The sequence below is a fragment of the Mesoplodon densirostris genome, chromosome 3 (genome assembly GCF_025265405.1).
Source record: "Mesoplodon densirostris isolate mMesDen1 chromosome 3, mMesDen1 primary haplotype, whole genome shotgun sequence".
NCBI lineage: Eukaryota > Metazoa > Chordata > Mammalia > Artiodactyla > Ziphiidae > Mesoplodon > Mesoplodon densirostris.
This window is the reverse complement of record NC_082663.1, coordinates 173,604,897-173,626,070: the sequence shown is the minus strand read 5'-3', so window position 1 is coordinate 173,626,070 and position 21,174 is coordinate 173,604,897. Positions and strand designations below refer to the sequence as shown.

The window sequence follows — 21,174 nt, the reverse complement described above, 5'->3', positions numbered from 1 at the left end:
TAGATCCCAACATGGGCCAGACTAGTCTCCCATTCATCCATGCATCCAACCATCCATCCATCCATCCGTGTATTCAAGTATTTATTGAATACTCATAATGTATGAGCCATGGAAGTGAGAATTGGAGAGAAGGCAGAGGTTACTGACACAAATCAATTATTGCAGCCATAAAACAATTCAAAGTTCCCAGTTTAGCCGGGTGTGTCAATGGTGGTATCAGTGAAAGCAAAGGAAAGTGAGCCAAGTGTTAGTGTGTAATGACCCTCCAGGATTAATGTACTCCTCACTGACCTATGCCCTAGATACAGTAAGCTGTATCCTCCTGGGGCAACCGGGAAGGCCATGGTGAATCAAAGAGGTTGAGATATATTCCTGTATCTAGAATAGGCCATTTCCCTTGAATTAGCCTCAACTTTTACTTTCCTAGGCTTACTTTTCACTATTATTCAAAGTTGATCAATAAATATGATTACATTAATGTATGGATGATCTTTTGAAATTGTCTGTAGTGGATAGTTGTTTTCTGCTGACTCACTCACTATTGTGTTCTCCTTTCTTTAACAATCCTTTAACTTCCTTTTGGAAAACTACCTTTTCTCCCTGGTTGATAATCTTAATGAGACTATAAATCACGATGCCCTGCCCACTAAATTCGTTCACTGTGGGACTTTGCCTTGAGTAGAATAACTCAGGGAAGGAAAAACAAAGGAGAACATTAAGTAATTGCTGCTACCACTATTCTCCTGCTGAGCTGAAATTTCCTGGTTCTTGTTTCTGAGCCTGGTTCTTCAGATTTCCTTAGAATCTGTGAGTCATATTGTGTACTTCATCCCTTCCACCTCACCTCCCAGCACACTTTTTTTGATAATTCTGTCTTGTTTAAGTGAGCCAGAATCATTTCTGTTCCTTGAAAACAAAGAATCCTAATCAACACAGTGGTCTACTCAGTCCATTGGACATCTCTAGGCCTTTAAAAAATAATGATGTTTGTTTACTTGGTAAAATCACACTTCACAAAATGCTGCCCCTTATTTATGTGACCTTATTTGATCTTCCCAACTCTTCTTTGAAGGGTTCAGGACAGGTTAGTCCCATTTTATAAGAGAGAAACCTGAGTGTTGGTGATGCTAAGTAAGTTGCCCAAGGTCACACAGCTCATGAACACCCACGTTTGTCTGATTCTAAAGCTTGTGCTTGTTCTTTGCTGGATGTAAGCATTTAATGCTGTCTTCTTATAGAGCAAACCCTCTGAGCCTTTTTCATGATTTCTTTGCAAGTTTTTCACATTGACAATTCCCTTAAACCTTCATTGCCAAGCTCAAGGGTTTACCTCTTAAGGATCCATATGTCTACCACAGATCATAGCAAATTCTCCTTCCTTTGAGCCTAGACAGTTTGTAATATCCACAACACTCACTTGGAACTTGAAATGTTTTACACTTTTATTTGTCAAATACCAAGCTGTTTCTATAAGCCAATTGGTAGATGAAGCATTGCAACTTGTCTATACATCCCCATGTGCACCAAAATGCTGTCTGTAGACAGAGTAAAAATAACTCTCACACATACATGGTTTTCAAATTTCTGTAGGAATTCCTGAGATCAATAAATACAAATCCATTTTAAAAGGTCACCAAATTCATGGTAGCTTTTTGTTGTAATTTATTTTCTTAACTAACAGACACTGAAAAGACAACCACTTTCAGGGAGGAAGGATGGGGGGGTTAGGATTATCAAAATTTTTTGATAGTCACTGAGGGTCTTTATGTTAAAGAAAAATAGGGGCCCATAGCTCTAGGCTCTTACAGGACAGGAACTATGTCTTAGACCATTCTGAAACCCCTCTAGAGCCATTAGGAAATATTCAAGAAAGATTCTGCTAGCCAGATGGCAGAGTAGGAAAACCATGAGCTCTACTCCTCCCATGGGCATATCAAATTATAACTATTTACAGAGCAACTATCAATGAGAATGACCTGAAGACTAGCAGAAGAGAGTTTTCAAAACTCTCTCTATAATGAAGGAACCACAAGGAGATGGGTAGGAGGTACAGAGACATGGTAATAGTCAAGATCCATACCCCCAGGTAAGCAACCCACAGATGGGAGGGTAATTCACAACTGCAACGGTTCTCCCCAAGGAGTAAGTTCTGAGCCCTACATCAGGCTCCCCAGCCCAGGAGTTCTGCATGAGGAAGACAAGGCCCTAGACTACCTTGTTTTGAAGGCCAGTGGGGCTTGTGTATGGGAGAGCTGAAGGAAACAGAGACTTCATTCTTAAAATGCACAAGCAAAATCTCACACACTCTGAGACCCAGAACAAAGGCTGTCATTTGAAAGGAGCCTGGGTCAGACTCACTTACTAATCTTGGAGAGCCTCCCAGAGAGGCCAGAGGCAACTGGGACTCCCTCTGGGAGATGCTGGTGGAAGTCATTTTCAGAAGCTCATTCTACCACGAGGACTCTGATGTTGCCAATTGCCATCCTGAAGTCCTCTTTCTAGCCTATTAGAGCTGGGGCCTGGCCCCACCCACCAGCCTGTGAAACACAATGATTCAAAATCTATGCAACACAACAAAAGCAGTTCTAAGGAGGAAGTTTATAGAGATACAAGCTTACCTCAGGAAACAAGAAAAATCTCAAAAGAACAACATAGCCTTATACTTAAAGTAACTAGAAAAAGAAGAACAAACAAAACTGTAAGTTAGTAGAAGAAAAGAAACAGTAAAGGGCCTCCCTGGTGGCGCAAGTGGTTGAGAGTCCGCCTGCCGATGCAGGGGATACGGGTTCGTGCCCCGGTCTGGGAGGATCCCATATGCCGCGGAGCGGCTGGGCCCGTGAGCCATGGCCGCTGAGCCTGCGCGTCTGGAGCCTGTGCTCCGCAACGGGAGAGGCCACAACAGTGAGAGGCCCGCATACCGCAAAAAAAAAAAAAAAAAGAAACAGTAAAGATTAGAGTGAAAATAAATGAAATAGAGACTAAAAAAGCAAAAAAGAAAGAACAATGAAATTAAGATCTGGTTCTTTGAAAAGACAAACAAAATTGATAAAGCTTTAGCCATACTCATCAAGAAAATGAGAGAAAACTCAAAAAAGTCAGAAATGAAGGAAGCTACAACTGACACCACAGAAATACAAAGGATCAGAAGAGATTACTATGAACAGTTATATGCCAATAAAATGAAAAGACAGGAGAATGGATAAACTGGTAGAAACATATGATCTCCCAAGACTGAATCAGAAAGAAATATAAAATATGAACAGACCACTAATACCACAAATGAAATTGAATCAGTAGCCAAAAAAGCTCCCAATAAGCAAAACTCCAGGACCAGATGGCTTCACAGGTAAATTCTACCAAATACGTAAAGAAGAGTTACTTCCTACGCTTCTCAAACTATTCCTAAAAATTGAAGAGGAATGCTTTCAAACTTATTCTATGAGTTCAGCATCACCCTGATTCCAAAACCAAAGACAAAAAAAGAAAAATTAGATATGGGGAGGAGGAAGGGTAAGCCATGACAAACTGAGAGAGTGGGATGGACATATATACAATACCAAACGTAAAATAGCTAGCTAGTGGGAAACAGCCGCATAGCACAGGGAGATCAGCTAGGTGGTTTGTGACCACCCAGAGGGGTGGGATAGGGAGGATGGGAGGGAGGGAGATGCAAGAGGGAAGAGATATGGGAACATATGTATATGTATAACTGATTCACTTTGTTATATAGTAGGAACTAACACACCATTGTAAAGCAATTATATGCCAATAAAGATGTTAAAAAAAGAGAAAAATTATAGGCCAATATCAATGATAAATATATATGGAAAAATCCTCAACAAAATATTAGCAAACCAAATTTAACAATACATTAAAAGGATCATTTACCATGGTAAAGTGGGATTTATTCCAGGGATGCAGGGATCATTCAATACCTGCAAATCAATGTGATGCACCATATTAACAAACTGAAGAATAAAAAGTCATATGGCCATCTCAAGAGATGCAGAAAAAGCTTCTGACAAAATTCAACATCCATTTATGTAAAAAAAAAACCTCTCAACAAAGTGGGCATAGAGGGAATACAACTAAACATAATGAAACCCATGTAAGACAAACCTGCAAGCAACATCATACTCAACAGTGAAAAGCTGAAAGCATTTCCTCTAACATCAAGAACTAGACAAGGATGCCACCTATTACCACTTTTATTCAACATAGTATTGGAAGACCTAGCTATTGCAATCAGACAAGAGAAAGAAGTAAAAGGCATCGAAATAGGGAAGGAAGAAGTAAAAGGTCACTATTTGCAGATGACATGATACTACACATAGAAAATGCTAAAGACGCCAACAAAAAACTACTAGAACCCATCAGTGAATTTGGTAAAGCTGCAGGATACAAAATTAATACATAGAAACCTGTTGCATTTCTATACACTAACAATGAACTATCAGAAAGAGAAATTAAGAAAACAATCCCATTTACATTTGCATCAAAAAGAATAAAATACCTAGGAATAAATCTAACCAAGGAGATTAAAGACCTGTATTTGGGAAACTGTAAGATACTGATAAAAGAAACTGAAGACAACACAAACAAATGGAAAGGTACACTATTCTCATGGACTGGAAGAAATAATATTGTTAAAGTGACCGTACTACCCAGTGCAATCTATAGATTCAATATAATCCCTATTAAAACACCAATGGTAAATTTTACAGAACTAGAACAAATAATTCTAAAATTTAATTAGAAGCACAAATGATGCAGAATAGCCAAAATAATGTTGAGAAAGAACAGAAGAACTGGAAGTATCACACTCCCTGATTTCAAACTATACTACAGTCATCAAGCCGGCATGGTACTGGCATAAAAAATGACACATAGATCAATGGAACAGAATAGAGAGCCCAGAAATAAACCCATGCTTATACGGTCAATTAACCTATGACAAAGGAGGCAAGAATATACAATGGGGAAAGACAGTCTCCTCAATAAATGGTGCTGGGAAAACTGGACAGCTACATGTGAAATAAACTGTACTACTTTCTCATACTACATACAAAAATAAACTCAAAATGGATTAAAGACTTAAATCTGAGGCCTGAGACCATAAAACTCCTAGAAGAAAGCATAGACAGTACATTCTTTAACATCAGTCTTAGCAATATTGTTTTTCTGAGGATCTGGTTCCTCAGGCAAGGGAAACAAAAGCAAACTTCCAGTTACAAAATAAATGAGCCATGGGGATGAAATGTACAATATGGGGAATATAGTCAATAATAATGTAGTATCTTTGTATGGTGACAGGTGGTAACTAGATTTGCGGTGATCATTTTGTAATGTATAGAAATATCGAATCACTATGTGGTGTACCAGAACTAACATATTGTTGTAGGTCAATTATAGTTTAATACTGGCCAACCAATCAAACAAACTCATAGAAAAAGAGATCAGATTTATGGTTACCGAGGCAGGAGGTGGGGGGAGGGGGAATTGGATGAAGGCAGTAAAAGGTACGAACTTCTAGTTATAAGATAAATAACTATTAGGTAAGGAATGTACAACATGATTAACATTGCTGACATGAATTAACATTGCTGTATGTTATATATGAAACTTGGTAAGAGAATAACTCCTAAGAATCCTCATCACAAGGAAAAACATACTTTTTCATTTTCTTATATTTTGTATCTATGAGATGATGGATGATCACTAAACTCATTGTGGTAATCATTTCATGATGTATGTCAGTCACATCACTATACTCTACACCTTAAACGGAAACAGTGCCGTATGTCAATTATATCTCAATAAAACTCAAAGAAAATGAAAAGCAAAACAAAAAAATAAAGAGCTAAGCTCATTAAAAAAATAAAACGAAAGATTCTGTTCATTGAAGAAAGAGAAATCAGCTAAACTCTTTCCTCCAACAGAGAAAGCACTTACATATTGAGCTTTTATCATAAGCTGGTGATGTATGTGAAAAAGAAGAGTTGAACAAGGGATTGCCAAGCTTCTGCAAAGCTCTCAGTGTGTGTTTTTATACAACTCTCAGGTTAGACGACTAGAAGAGCCATCTCCACTCCATGCCAGGAGGAGGATGACAAAGCAGCATTTGTAAGTCATTTGTGGACTCTGCAAGGACTCACAGGCTCACAGGGACTCTGCAAGGACTGGGGTTACAGGGTACAGAAACCACACCAACCTGGGCAGCTACACAGGAGATATAATGTGACCTTAGAAGAGTACTACTTAAAGTGGTTAAAAAAATATTTTTTTTTAGCATACTAGTTTGGATAAGTGGTAGAATTAAATGTTCTTCATGCCCCAGCTGCTGAGTCAGGTGACTGAGGTTTCCTCCCTGACATGCGACATGCAAATTAACCCGGTGATTTCTGAGAATTCTATCTGAAAACTGATGACATTTACCAGAACTTGATAACCTTCCTGCTTTCTGGTCAGAGTTCTTTTCAAGATAACCTGCAACAGTGACTGGCAGATACTTTCCTCTCTGACTCTGGATGAGGAAATTGTCTGCGTGTGCAAGTACCTGGGTCTCCCTGCCTGCCCCAGTGATTCCCACAAAAGCACACAGAGTGGGCTGGAGGGCTGTGGGAGAAGAGGTCTATTTAAGTATTCCTTATAGTCTGTGTTCCCTTTTTTATAAGTGGATAAATATTCTGATTTTTATTCAGGGCGAAGACTAAATTTAATCTTGAAATCTTCCCATGACATTTTTCCAACAAAAAGGCGTGGGTTTGGCATGTGAAGCTAATACTGAAAAAAGAATGATTTCTTCTGTCATTCCTAAAAGGAATCAATTAATTATTGGTGGAATTGTTTGTTAACAATTGTCTGTTTAATTCCCTCTTAGAGCCTGTATCTCTCTTGTTTACACCTGGACCCCCAGAGCATGCTACAGTACTTGCCATATAGAAGGCATTCAGTCAATATTTGGTGAATGAATGCATGAATGCATGATGCTGGAAATATGAGCAGCTGCCACCAGATGGGCAGTGGAGCCTTAAGGGAGTGTTGCAAAGACATTCTTTTCTGTACACATTTTTATTGCTGTGGATAACTGAGACGCAAGAAAATGACATGAGATCCAATGTTCTGTACCTCATGTTTTGGCAAAAGAGGTGACAAAGAAGAGAGTAGGAATTCCAGTTTGAGAAAATCTATATTCAGTTATTTCCAGAAGAGATGATCATAATGAGTCACCCCTGTGATAACAACAACAACAGTGACAAATCCTAACACAGTGTCTGGCAACAGAAGGACCTCATCGGGGGCTGGTTGAGTAAATGAATTTATCGAATGAACTACAAAGAGGTATGTGCAGTGGTTGAGAGTGGCAAGAACGAAGTCTATGGGAGCACAAAGAAAGGAGGGATTCATCACAGGTACCTGGTGCCTAGGCAGAGAAAGGGCAGATGGGAAAGGGTTTTTGGGGAAGAGGAAATGCCACTGGGAGCTATAGGAGAGAGGACACTGGACCCCCCTCCTTAAGCATAGATGACCTTTGTTGTACCTAAGTTAGGCTTATATAGCCCTGATGCAGAATAGATGCAATGGATATTTATTGATATGCTGCTCAGTACTCTCCTGCGTCACAGGCCAATTTCAAACATGAAGTTGAACTAGAGGATGCCAAGGACAGAATCCTTCCCCACTGGCCAGAGTGAATTGGTCTAGGGGTGGGCACATGACACCAGCCAGGCTAATCACTCCCTCTCCCTGGGATGCTTTTCAAGCTGGACAACAGGGAAGGTCTCCAGTCCCTTTTTGGGGGGTAGGGTGTAAATGCAGTTTTATTGGTGCCAATTTTTCTTCCACATGAAACAAACTGGTTTGAGAGATTGAAACCAAACATGGAGAGAAATGTAGACAAAGGAGATGGAGATTGTACTGATGGATAGAAATTTCGGGTCCACATCACTCTGAGGCCCACCTCACCCTGTATCCTTCCAATAAGATTCCTTTTTGTCCAAGCTACTTTGAACTGGAGTTCTGTCATCTGCAACCAAGAGTCCCGACTAATCCATATACTAGAGTGGTATGTCTCTCCTTTGAGATACCAAGTATTTCCCACATTGGCCTGAAATATCCACAATTATCCATAGTGTTTAAGACAGTGAAGGCCACTATTACAACATAAATATGTTACCGTGGGGTATGGAGATAGTGGGAGGGAGAAAAACCTTAAGATGTTAAAGATTTCATCTGTTTAACACCTTAATGAGATTATATCTTTCACACAACATGGCAGAGCTTCCTAATGAGGCCCTTAAGGGGTAAAAATGGAAAAAGAATGTTTAATAGAAGTGGGCAAACCATTGGGAAGGGGGCATCCCATGTCTCTGTGTGTGTGTGTGTGTGTGTGTGTGCACCCATGCCCCAGCAGAACTCTGGAGGAGAGATTCACCAAAAGGAAGTCAGACAAGCAAGAAGAACTACAATCCTGCAGCCTGTGGAACAAAAACCACATTCACAGAAAGGTAAACAAGATGAAAAGGCAAAAGGATATGTACCAGATGAAGGAACAAAATAAAACCCCAGAAAAACAACTAAATGAAGTGGAGATAGGCAACCTTCCAGAAAAATAATTCAGAATAATGATAGTGAAGATAATCCAGGACCTTGGGAAAATGAATGGAGGCAAAGATCGAGAAGATGCAAGAAATGTATAACAAAGACCTAGAAGAATTAAAGAACGAACAAACACAAACAAACAGAGATGAACAATACAATAACTGAAATGAAAACTACACTAGAAGGAATCAATAGCAGAATAACTGAGGCGTAAGAACGGATAAGTGACCTGGAAGACAGAATGGTGGAATTAACAGTTGTGGAAGAGAATAAAGAAAAAACAATGAAAAGAAATGAAGACAGCCTAAGAGAACTCTGTGACAACATTAAATGCAAGAACACTCGCATTATAGGGGTCCCAAAAGGAGAGGAGAGAGAGAAAGGACCAGAGAAAATATTTGAAGAGATGATAGTCGAAAACTTCCCTAACATGGGAAAGGAAATAGCCACCCAAGTGCAGGAAGTGCAGACAGTCCCATACAGGATAAACCCAAGGAGAAACATGGCAAGTCATATAGTAATCAAACTGGCAAAAAATAAAGACAAAGAAAAATTATTGAAAGCATCAAGGGAAAAATGACAACATACAAGGGAACTCCCATAAGGTTAACAGCTGATTTCTCAGCAGAAACTCTACAAGCCAGAAGGGAGTGGCATGATATATTTAAAGTGATGAAAGGGAAGAACCTACAACAAAGATTACTCTACCCAGCAAGGATCTCATTCAGATTCAACGGAGAAATCAAAAGCTTTACAGACAAGCAAAAGCTAAGAGAATTCAGCACCACCAAAACAGCTCTACAACAAAAGCTAAAGGAATTTCTCTAAGTGGGAAACACAAGAGAAGAAGAAAAGGACCTACTAAGACAAACCCAAAACAATTAACAAAATGGGCACAGTAATATACATATCTATAATTACGTTAAACATGAATGGATTAAATGCTCCAACCAAAAGACACAGGCTTGCTGAATGGATACAAAAACAAGACCCATAGAGATGCTGTCTACTAGAGACCCACTTCAGACCTAGGGACACATACAGACTGAAAGTGAGGGGATGGAAAAAGATATTCCATGCAAATAGAAATCAAAAGAAAGCTGGAGTAGCTATACTCATATCAGATAAAATAGACTGTAATATAAAGAATGTTACAAGAGGCAAGGAAGGACACTACATAATGATCAAGGGATCAATCCAAGAAGAAGATATAACAGTTATAAATATATATGCACCCAACATAGGAGCACCTCAATACATAAGGCAACTGCTAACAGCTATAAAAGAGGAAATCGACAGTGACACAGTAATATTGGGGGACTTTAACATCTCACTTACACCAATGGATAGATCATCCAAAATGAAAATAAATAAGGAAACAGAAGCTTTAAATGACACAATAGATGAGAAAGTTTTAATTGATATTTATAGGACCTTTCATCCCAAAACAGCAGATTACACTTTCTTCTCAAGTGCGCATGGAACATTCTCCAGGATAGATCACATCTTGGGTCACAAATCAAGCCCCAGTAAATTTAACAAAATTTAAATCATATCTAGCATCTTTTCTGATCAAAACGCTATGAGATTAGAAATGAATTACAGGGAAAAAACCTAAAAAAAAAAACACATGGAGGTTAAACAATACGTTACTAAATAATCAAGAGATCACTGAAGAAATCAAGGAGGAAATGAAAAAATACCTAAAGAAAAATGACAATGAAAACACAACGATCCAAAACCTATGGGATGCAGCAAAAGCAGTTCTAAGAGGGAAGTTTATAGCTATGCAAGCCTACCTCAAGAAAAAAGAAAAATCTCAAGTAAACAATCTAACCTTACACCTAAAGGAACTAGAGAAAGAAGAACAAAGAAAACCCAAAGTTAGCAGAAGGAAAGAAATCATAAAGATCAGAGCAGAAATAAATGAAATAGAAACAAAGAAAACAACAGCAAAAGTCAATAAAACTAAAAGCTGGTTCTTTGAGAAGATAGACAAAATTCATAAACCATTAGCCAGACTCATCAAGAAAAAGAGGGAGAGGACTCAAATCAATAAAATTAGAAATGAAAAAGGAGAAGTTACAACAGACAATGCAGAAATACAAAGCGTCCTAAGAGACTACTACAAGCAACTCTATATCAATAAAATGGACAACCTGGAAGAAATGGACAAATCCTTAGAAAGGTAGAACCTTCCAAGACTGAACCAGGAAGAAAGAGAAAATATGAACAGACCAATCACAAGTAATGAAATTGAAACTGTGATTAAAAATCTGCCAACAAACAAAAGTCCAGGACCAGATGGCTTCACAGGTGAATTCTGTCAAACCTTTAGAGAAGAGCTAACACCCATCTTTCTCAAACTCTTCCAAAAAATTGCAGAGGAAGGAAAACTCCCAAACTCATTCTATGAGGTCACCATCACCTTGATATCAAAACCAGACAAAGATACTACAAGAAAAGAAAATTACAGACCAATATCACTGATGAATAGAGATGCAAAAATCCTCAACAAACTACTAGCAAACAGAATCCAACAACATATTAAAAGGATCATACACCATGATCAAGTGGGATTTATCCCAGGGACCAAGGATTCTTCAATATACACAAATCAATCAATGTGATACACCATATTAGCAAACTGAAGAATAAAAACCATATGATCATCTCAATAGATATAGAAAAAGCTTTTGACAAAATTCAACACCCATTTATGATAAAAACTTTCCAGAAAGTGGGCACAGAGGGAAACTACCTCAACATAATAAAGGCCATATACAACAAACCCACAGCAAACATCATTCTCAATGGTGCAAAACTAAAAGCATTTCCTCTAAGATCAGAAATGAGACAGGGATGACCACTCTCACCACTATTATTCAACATAGTTTTGGAAGTCCTAGCCACAGCAATCAGAGAAGAAAAAGAAATAAAAGGAATACAAATTGGAAAAGAAGAAGTAAAACTGTCATTGTTTGCTGATGACATGATACTATACATAGAGAATCCTAAAAGTGCCACCAGAAAACTACTAGAGCTAATCAATGGATTTGGTAAAGTTGCAGGATACAAAATTAATGCATAGAAATCTCTTGCATTCCTATACACTAATGATGAAAAATCTGAAAGAGTAATTAAGGAAACACTCCCATTTACCATTGCAACAAAAAGAATAAAATACCTAGGAATAAACCTACCTAAGGACACAAAAGACCTGTATGCAGAAAACTATAAGACACTGATGAAAGAAATTAAAGATGATACAAACAGATGGAGAGATATACCATATTCTTGGATTGGAAGAATCAATACTGTGAAAATGACTATACTACCCAAAGAAATTTACAGATTCAATGCAATCCCTATCAAATTACCAATGGCAGTTTTTACAGAACTAGAAGAAATCCTCGTAAAATTTGTATGGAGACACAAAAGACCCTGAATAGCCAAAGCAGTCTTGAGGGAAAAAAATGGAGCTGGAGGGATCAGACTCCCTGACTTCAGACTATACTAGAAAGCTACATTAATCAACACAATATGGTACTAGCACAAAAACAGAAACAGATCAATGGAACAAGATAGTAAGCCCGGAGAGAAACCCACGCACCTGTGGTCAACTAATCTATGACAAAGGAGGCAAAGATATACCATGGAGAAAAGACAGTCTCTTCAATAAGTGATGCTGGGAAAATTGGACAGCTATATGTAAAAGAATGAAATTAGAACACTCCCTAACACCGTACACAAAAATAAAGTCAAAATGGATTTGACACCTAAATGTAAGATCGCACACTATAAAACTCTTAGAGGAAAACATAGGAAGAACACTCTTTGACATAAATCACAGCAAGATTTTTTGGATCCACCTCCTAGAGTAATGGGAATAAAAACAAATAAACAAATGAGACCTAATGAAACTTCAAAGCTTTTGCACAGCAAAGGAAACCATAAACAATATGAAAAGCAACCCTCAGAATGGGAGAAAATATTTGCAAATGAAGAAACGGACAAAGGATTAATCTCCAAAAGATATAAACAGCCCATGCAGCTCAATATTAAAGAAACAAACAACCCAATCCAAAAATGGGCAGAATACCTAAATAGACATTTCTCCAAAAAGACATACAGATGGCCAAGAAGCACATGAAAAGCTGCTTAACATCACTAATTATTAGAGAAATGCAAATCAAAACTACAATGAGGTATCACTGCACACCAGTTAGAATGGGCATCATCAGGACATCTACAAACAACAAATGCTGGAGAGGGTGTGGAGAAAAGGGAACCCTCTTGCACTCTAGGTGGGAAGGTAAATTGATACAGCACTATGGAGAACAGTATGGAGTTTCCTTAAAAAACTAAAAATAGAACTACCAGCAATCGACCCAGCAATCCCACCACTGGGCATATACCCAGAGAAAACTATAATTCAAAAAGACACATGCACCCCAATGTTCATTGCAGCACTATTTACAATAGCCAGGTCATGGAAGCATCCTAAATGCCCATTGACAGACGGATGGATAAAGAACATGTGGTACATGTATACAATGGAATATTACTCAGCCATAAAAAGGAACAAAATTGAGTCATTTGTTGAGACGTGGATGGATCTAGAGATTGTCATACAGAGTGAAGTAAGTCAGAAAGAGAAAAAGAAATATCGTATGTTAACACATGTATGTGGAACCTAGAAAAATGGTACAGATGAACTGGTTTGCAGGGCAGAAGTTGAGACACAGATGTAGAGAACAAATGTATGGACACCAAGGGGGGAAAACCGTGGTGGGGTGGGGATGGTGGTGTGCTGAACTGGGCGATTGGGATTGACATGTATACACTGATGTGTATAAAATTGATGACTAATAAGAACCTGCAGTATAAACAAACAAACAAAAAACAAGTAATACTAAACTTTCTTTGGGTTATTTGTATGGAAATATGTTAATATAAATGTTTCAGACGTTACATGAAATTTCTAAAAATCTTATATGTTCTGGTATAATGTTATAAGTCATAATTCTAGTTATTACTTTAAAATGTATATCTCAGAAATAACTATATTTTCTTGTCAATTGCATTATATGAACTTTCATCAAATCTTTAACCGAGGGCCTCCCTGGTGGCGCAGTGGTTGAGAGTCCGCCTGCCGATGCAGGGGACACGGGTTCGTGCCCCGATCCCGGAGGATCCCACATGCCGCGGAGCGGCTGGGCCCGCGAGCCATGGCCGCGGAGCCTGTGTGTCCGGAGCCTGTGCTCCGCAACGGGAGAGGCCACAGCAGTGAGAGGCCCGCGTACAATCTTTAACCGTGGTCATCTTTAAGTCTTTTGTCATTTACAGACCATTCTGGGTGTACTGTGATGCTTTTGCAAAAATGATCCGACAAAAGGGTTTCATCTTCAAGGAATTCATGGAAAAGACTCTGACAAGTACAGGTTTCTGGTAACTGACTACAGTGCTGAACTGAATGAATAAGCATTTTCAGAACTCTAATGGAAAACTGATGAACTCATAAAAGTGCTAACAAAAGATCAAGATGAAAAAACAAATTAATTACATGGGACTGAGTGAACTGATGAGGATGATTATAATTTTTGTGACTTTTTGTTTGAATTTAAAAAAAAAGGAAGTCAGGGGGCTATAAAAATAAAAACAACAGCTTTTTGTAGGGTTGTGTCCATCATGGTCATACTAAGTATTATTGTATATAATTATAACTAAAACTTATAAAACTTCATATTTTCATATATATGAAAATTGTATTTATTTGACAAATGGAAAATACATACAAAAGAATCTAAAATTTACTTTGGCAGTGGGAGAAATAATCAGGTACATCAGAATTTAGTTCCAATTCTGTGTCCGTACTATATTAGCTAGGTAATCCTTGACAAGATTCAGTCTCTCTGAAATTAAGTTTTCTCATCTTGAAAATGTTGTTAATTCTACTTCTAATGGTGAGTGTCCAATATTGAGTGTCAAATATCAAAAAGGGAGCTGTGTAGTACAGTGGTTAAGGACTTTGCCTGATGTGGGAGAAGGATTTACATACTCGATATTGATGAGGTTGAGTAAAACCCTCTAGCCCTGAATTTGAATTGAAGTATCAGCATAATTCTTGATGTATTTAATCCTAAAAAAAAAAAGTCCTAGTTCTGTTCACTTAAATGGCTTAGAAACAATGATCAACCCAATAGCAAAAAAGACTCCAGCATTTACTTACTATGATTTCTAAATGCCATTTTTCTATAGAAAGGGACTAGACTTATCAAAGACTACTGAGGTCATGGCAAAAGAACTTGGAAGCCAATTTGAAGAAGTTCCCACTGGCTAAAGATGGGATAGTCAATCAAGATAATAACTGCAATGATTTGACATACATCAAACATGTTTAAATCCAGGAGTTCATATTGATACTAAGAAAGAAAAACTCATTGGTCAACTTTGGGGGATGTTAGGGAATCAAGTCATTGTTTTAAAACTGGTAAATAAAAGGAAAGGAACAAACACTTATCCTGCCTTTATAGAGGGTAGTGCACAGTAACCAAATACTTGATGAGGGGAAATTCCTCTTTATACATGAGTTAGAGTGTCACCATTTTGCAAACCCCACTGAATTAATGGATCTAAACAATGATCATCAATGACTGCTTACACTGAAAAAAGACCACCAGACATTTTGTACCTCAAGATGGTAACACACTTTATTTCCTATGATGTAATGTTGACATAAACATGCACACAAACACAAGTCTAGTCTGAGTCTGATTTAGGCACTAGATCCAACCACCAATTTACAGAAATATAGTGGGTAGGAAAACATAAAATGGAGCCACAAGGAAACAACACAGTCAGCAAAATCCAGACTATGGGAAATTTTATGGGACAAACAACTTGGTTTATTCAGCAGCAAAAACTAAATACGCAAGGAAACAAAGAAAAACTGAATAGGGAACCTACAGAGTAAAAGAGTTTTAAGAAAGTAATCTTAGTATTTGGCCTTATTTTGATCCTTATTCAAACAAACTGGAAGTATTGAACACCGACTTGAAAGTTGAGATCAAGGAATCATTGCCACCATTTTAGGCATGACAAAGATAGAATGGTATATTTAAAAAAATCCTATTCTTGACAGATAGATAATGAAATATTTACAGATACAATGCTGGATATTGAAAAGACATGCTTCAAAATAATTAACAGAGAGAAGAGGGTGGGGATCTAGATAAAACAAGATTGGTTATGAGCTGATTGTTGAAATTTGGTGATGAGCACATAAAAATTTATCATATTATTCTTACTTTTGTATATACTTGAAAATTCCCATAATGAAAAGTTAAAATAAAAGAACTCTGCTTGGGTTTAAAGCTGAGCTCAGTCCTTTGCTTGCAGAGTTATTGAACTGTTCTTGCTTCATTTGTCAAATGGGGATAATCAAAGTGCCTCTCTCATAGGGTTTTTCAGAAGGAGTAGAAAGAAATAATAGGTATGAAACACTTAGAAGAGCTGCTTATAGCACAGAGTATGTGCTCAACCAAGTTATCTTTTGATACTGTTGTTTATTAGTAGTAGTAGTAGTATTGTATACTGTTACGTAGATCTTATATTAAAAGATATAGAAAATGTGATCTCTGCTCAACATTTAATCACTGGCCCAAAAGTAAAAAGACTAAGTATCATTCTTTTTTTTTAGTTGTTAAGCAGTTTAAATTTTATTGACCTCCTGGTTTTTTAAAAAAAGTTAAATTTAAGGTCACACCTCTAAGTTCGTTGCATTATATACAGATCGTGCAGAGTATGACTATGAAGAGATACAAATTAGTCCACACTGAAAAATATTTACTAGGGTACAGGATCATTTTCATAAATACATATAAAATTCTTTTCAAGATAGAAGAGGACTGACTCTTCAGGTTTCCTGAGACACTTTTCAAAGTGACTGAAGGCACAAAATGTGCACTATTGTGAATACATACATGTGCCTCTAATACAGCCCATCAAAGATCTGGCTTCATGACTTACAAAACTAAATGTACTGAAATGAGATTCTGCTTCTTAGCTGAAAAACCACAGAACCTATAAACATCATGTAGATAATTACTCCAAAATAGGGAGATAAAAATACAAGCACTTTATTTGAAAAAGCAAACACAAAAGATAGGTGTAAATTCAAAGTGTTTACATGCTTCCATTTTGAATAATTCAGTTAAGAACCTATACAAGTTTGTTCCCAGAAGCTAATGCATCAATCACTAGTCTCCACTAAGGAAAAGGAATTCTAAAAATTAACATGATTTTCAATAACTCAGATTTCACTATTTATATAAAAACCTAGAGAGACCAATAATATCCAACAGCTTCAAAAGATAAGCTAAAGACTTTTTGATGTAATCAATTTACCAATGTTTAATATACACACAAGGAAAATACACTCACTCTATAATTTCTTATAAAATAGCAAGTAAGGAGTAGATGTAGGAGATGTAGAAGGGGAAAGAGAATTCAAAAAGTCCTTCTCTTCAGTAACTTTCACTTGAGAATCATTAAAAAGCAACCACTTCCCCTCATACTCCTTTAAGCTTTGCACTGCATATGAAATTTTGTTTTCAAAATCACTCATGTTAATGCCTGTTTGGTCATTGGATTCCTTGTTTCTATCAGATTCATGGGTCCCATTAGTATTGTTCGTCTCAGAATTTCTATTTTCAGCAAATGCTGTACTGGCAACTTTATCAGGATGAGATGCTTTGTTGTATAACTCATAATCTGCTTGAGTCTTTTGTCCTCTGAGAAGTCCAAGAGTGTCTACATTTTTTTTGTTCAAAACTTTACTTGGCTGGGTATTTCCACTGACTCTAATCGACACTTCTTCATCGTCATAGTTTTTGACCACACCCCTTGCTTCCTCCTCATTCAATGGTTCTGGCTTACCTACTTCACACATTTGGTGGATCACAAAATTTTCCTCATCTAGTTCTAAACTGTTAAGGTCAGTGACTTTCACAGCAGCAGTATAATGCCCGCTACTAATTGTAATGCCACTATGCATCACAACTGCAAATAATCCATAGCTGTCATTGGTTGGCTTTGTGCTCCATTCTTCTAGTGACAGTTTAAGAGGTATCAGTAAAGGAGTGTTGATCTTGGAAAGTCCACCACCATAACAATCAAACTCCAAGCCACTAGCAGCAAAGCACTTCAAATGAATAGTTAGAACTTCAGGCATTGCGTCAAACAAAAGACTTCGTTCAGCTTCAGTATAATGACGGCAATTTTCACAGAAATATTTATTTTCTCCTCCAATCCTCTCCACTGAAGCAAACTGGGAAATTGCCCATCTCAGGGTCTTCATGTCTGGTTTTGGCTCTGAAGAACTTTCAGGACTCTCCTCTACTTTGGAAAGCTCATCTTCTTGCACTGGTACAATGATGTCTTGAAAATCTTCTCTTCTTTCTGTTAAGCTTTCACATTCTAAGCAACGAGTCCTTATTACCAGCTGACCTTGAAATAGTTTCTCCACCAGCTCAAAACCAATTGGCTCTGCACCTTTGTTGATGGGCTTAACTTCCTTAACAGGCATAACATTCTTCCCTGGAGATTCAAGTCCACAACCATCAGCTGTATTATCATTCTCATACTTCCCCATGTCCTCTTCAAGACCACGTTCATTTTCTTTAGATTGTCCTTTGGATTCTTGGTTTGTTGTTATTTTACCCAGACTAAAGAATTTAGAAATAATGCTGAGTAGCTTAGCTATAGACTTGAACCAGTTTCTTTTAACTCTTGATGTCTTTTGTGAGAGTCTTGCACTCTCATTTTCAGAAATGTACTGGGGGATTATTTTAGCAGGAATATCTGATGAATCAACTGTAGCTTTTCTTTTTGATCTGGTTTGTCTCTGGTTTTCTTTCAAAGACTGGTGGTCCTTAGAGACTTTAACTTTTTTCTTCATGTTACCAAGTTCAGTGTCACTTTTTCTTTTCCCATGTACTTTTGGCAACTTTTCTTTATAGTCTTCAGAATGCCTCATACTGTCCATCTCCATGCTGTTATGACCACTCATTTCCTCTTTCTGATGTTTTTCTTCTACCTTAGTAGATAACTCTGCCACATTTTTTACTCCTTTTTTTAGGAGTTGGCATGTTTCTTGAATGTGTCCCAAAATACACTGTAATACTTCCTGTGCATCATGCTGTAGATATCCTCCATACATAGGGTTGAGTTTCCTGAGTGTGTTAAGTAGTCGCCTTGGCTGAGTAGCAAGTTTATGAGAATATTTCTCTGGATGTAAGAGAAAACTAGCCTGAAGCTGTTCGACTGAAATGATCAAGGAATGTAAGCTGCATATTAGTTCAAAACTTACTGAAGAATCTCCTTTGCAATTTCCCTTAGCTTTCTGACTGGCTTCATCTTTTAGGGCTTCTTTCTTCCTTGAAATAATATTAAATAAGTGCTTCACTCCAGATTTAAAACCAGGACAAAAATATAATACCTGAAGTATACTATTAAGATAACAAGTATTGCCGAGATTATTCAGTCCCACAAACGGTAACAAGTTTTTTCTCTTCTCACAGTTGACACGTGAGGACTGTGCTGCAGGAATAACTTGATCAATTTCAGATCCTCTGTATTCAGAAGTTTTTTTCTTCATTTCCTTGAGAATCTGTGAAATCCAAGGCTCTCTTGGTTTCCTTCTTCTGAAAAAACTTCAAGGGACGTCTGGGTTTTTTTGAGGGACTACCTCTTGAAAGCCTATTACTTTCACGAGGTATGACACGGGGCATTTTCTCTTCAAATCCCAAGGAGTTGAGGAGAATTCATTTATACAGGGACCCTGTAATCACCAAGCATATCTAGAATATAACATTTGACCAGGCGCCGTATCTCCTGCTATACCATTTCTTGCTCCTGGCTGTCCTTATCACTGGGGGTTGTGACATCACCAATGTTTCTCCCGTAACTATGGTCATGGCCCAGAGCGCGAGGTCCGCGGCGGTGACGCCGACGAGTCTAACCGGGCTGAGGGCGGGGGCGACAGGTGAGCCCCTGCCCCGAGCCTGCGGGGGGGCCCGCGACCCACGGAAAAGCTGGCCGGATCGCCCTCCCCGCAGGGGAGTGACCATTCGCTCTCAAGAGCGGGAACCCGGGCTGCGGCTCGGTCCTGCCTGGGCGCCGGCACCGACTACATCCCCGAAGCGGCGCCCGACCGCGCCCGCCCCCGCCCCCGCCCCCGTCCCCGCCCCCGTCCCCGCCCCAGGACGGCAAGGAGCGCCAGAAGCGGCTCCGCTCGCCCGGCGCCCGAACCGCTGGGGTCTTCCCCACGACGCCGCCGACGGGAACTTGGCGCATTTTCCTCAGTCTCAGGACTCGTGTGTTTTAGCCTCCGCCCGCGCCAGCGCTGCGATTGGAGGTGGCGTCCTACGAAAGTGCCGGTCCTAGTCTCCAGGCTGCAGAGACGCGAAAGGCTAGAGCCACCTCACGACCGCCACTAGCCCTCCTGGCACGCACGGGCTCCGGAACCAGCCGGAACGGTAGTTGCCCCAAGCTGGTAACGGGTTCTGCAGTTTCAAACAGCGCAGGCAACGTCACGGGCAGCTCGCCCTAAGTATCATTCTTCAAGAAAATGTGTAACAGCCCACTAGGGGCAGTCCCATTATCAAATCCACCAGGAAGGAGGATTCCTCTCTGGTCCTCAGGGCAGACAAGTTGAATGGACAGACAGCCGGAACGGTAGTTGCCCCAAGCTGGTAACGGGTTCTGCACTTTCAAACAGCGCAGGCAACGTCACGGGCAGCTCGCCCTAAGTATCATTCTTCAAGAAAATGTGTAACAGCCCACTAGGGGCAGTCCCATTATCAAATCCACCAGGAAGGAGGATTCTTCTCTGGTCCTCAGGGCAGACAAGTTGAATGAAACAGATTTTGTTTCATTCAAGATGCATCATCACTGAACTGGGATGGTGACAGATAATCCCCCATCCCACCTCAACTCCGTAGGTAAAGTGCTCTCCTGTCTAAATATGTTAAATCAGCACACACATTCACTGCGGAGGATCCAGGTTACAATGGCTCTTTTTAGTTGAGCAAATGGCTTAAAAGCACTAACCATCAGTGGAATTCAAGCTAGTTAAAAGGCAGAGTCAATTAAGAATCTTTCACGTGGGCAATAAAACAGATAGGCACAATTATTACATTAATCAATGGTGCTCTAGGCCAGTACTTTCCAACTTCAATTGCACATGAATCACCTGGGGATCTCTTAAACTGCAGAGTCTGGTTTAGTTCGGGGCAGGGCCTGAAATTTTGCATTTCTGACAAGCTTTTGGGTGATGCTGAAGAGGCTAGTCCATGTCAACTTGGTGTCTCAAATTCCTTGTCACTGGGCAATGATCTGACACACACTTCAGTAGGATTTGGGCTTCAGTGGTTTGGACAAAAGATAACTAGGAGAACTGCTCTGAAATACTAATTGGAAGAATTCATTTCTGATTCTTTGGCTTTGGTAAATGTTCCATCTACCAAAATAAATGGCACATACTTATTTTCAGGTGTCAAATCTCTAGTG

The 21,174-nt window shown here is 38.9% G+C and overlaps 2 protein-coding genes across 2 annotated transcripts in view; both read right to left on the bottom strand.

The window, feature by feature from the left end:
• ATP10B (ATPase phospholipid transporting 10B (putative)) overlaps positions 1–21,174 on the bottom strand; it is a 128,526-nt gene that overhangs the window by 83,171 nt on the left and 24,181 nt on the right. The gene's annotated exons all lie outside the window — the stretch shown is intronic.
• On the bottom strand, positions 17,020–19,394 carry LOC132485976 (ubiquitin carboxyl-terminal hydrolase 1-like). Its single transcript, XM_060092607.1, is given in 2 exon segments — positions 17,020–19,252; positions 19,254–19,394. Coding segments are annotated over 2 exon segments (2,346 nt in total). The 3' UTR covers positions 17,020–17,047.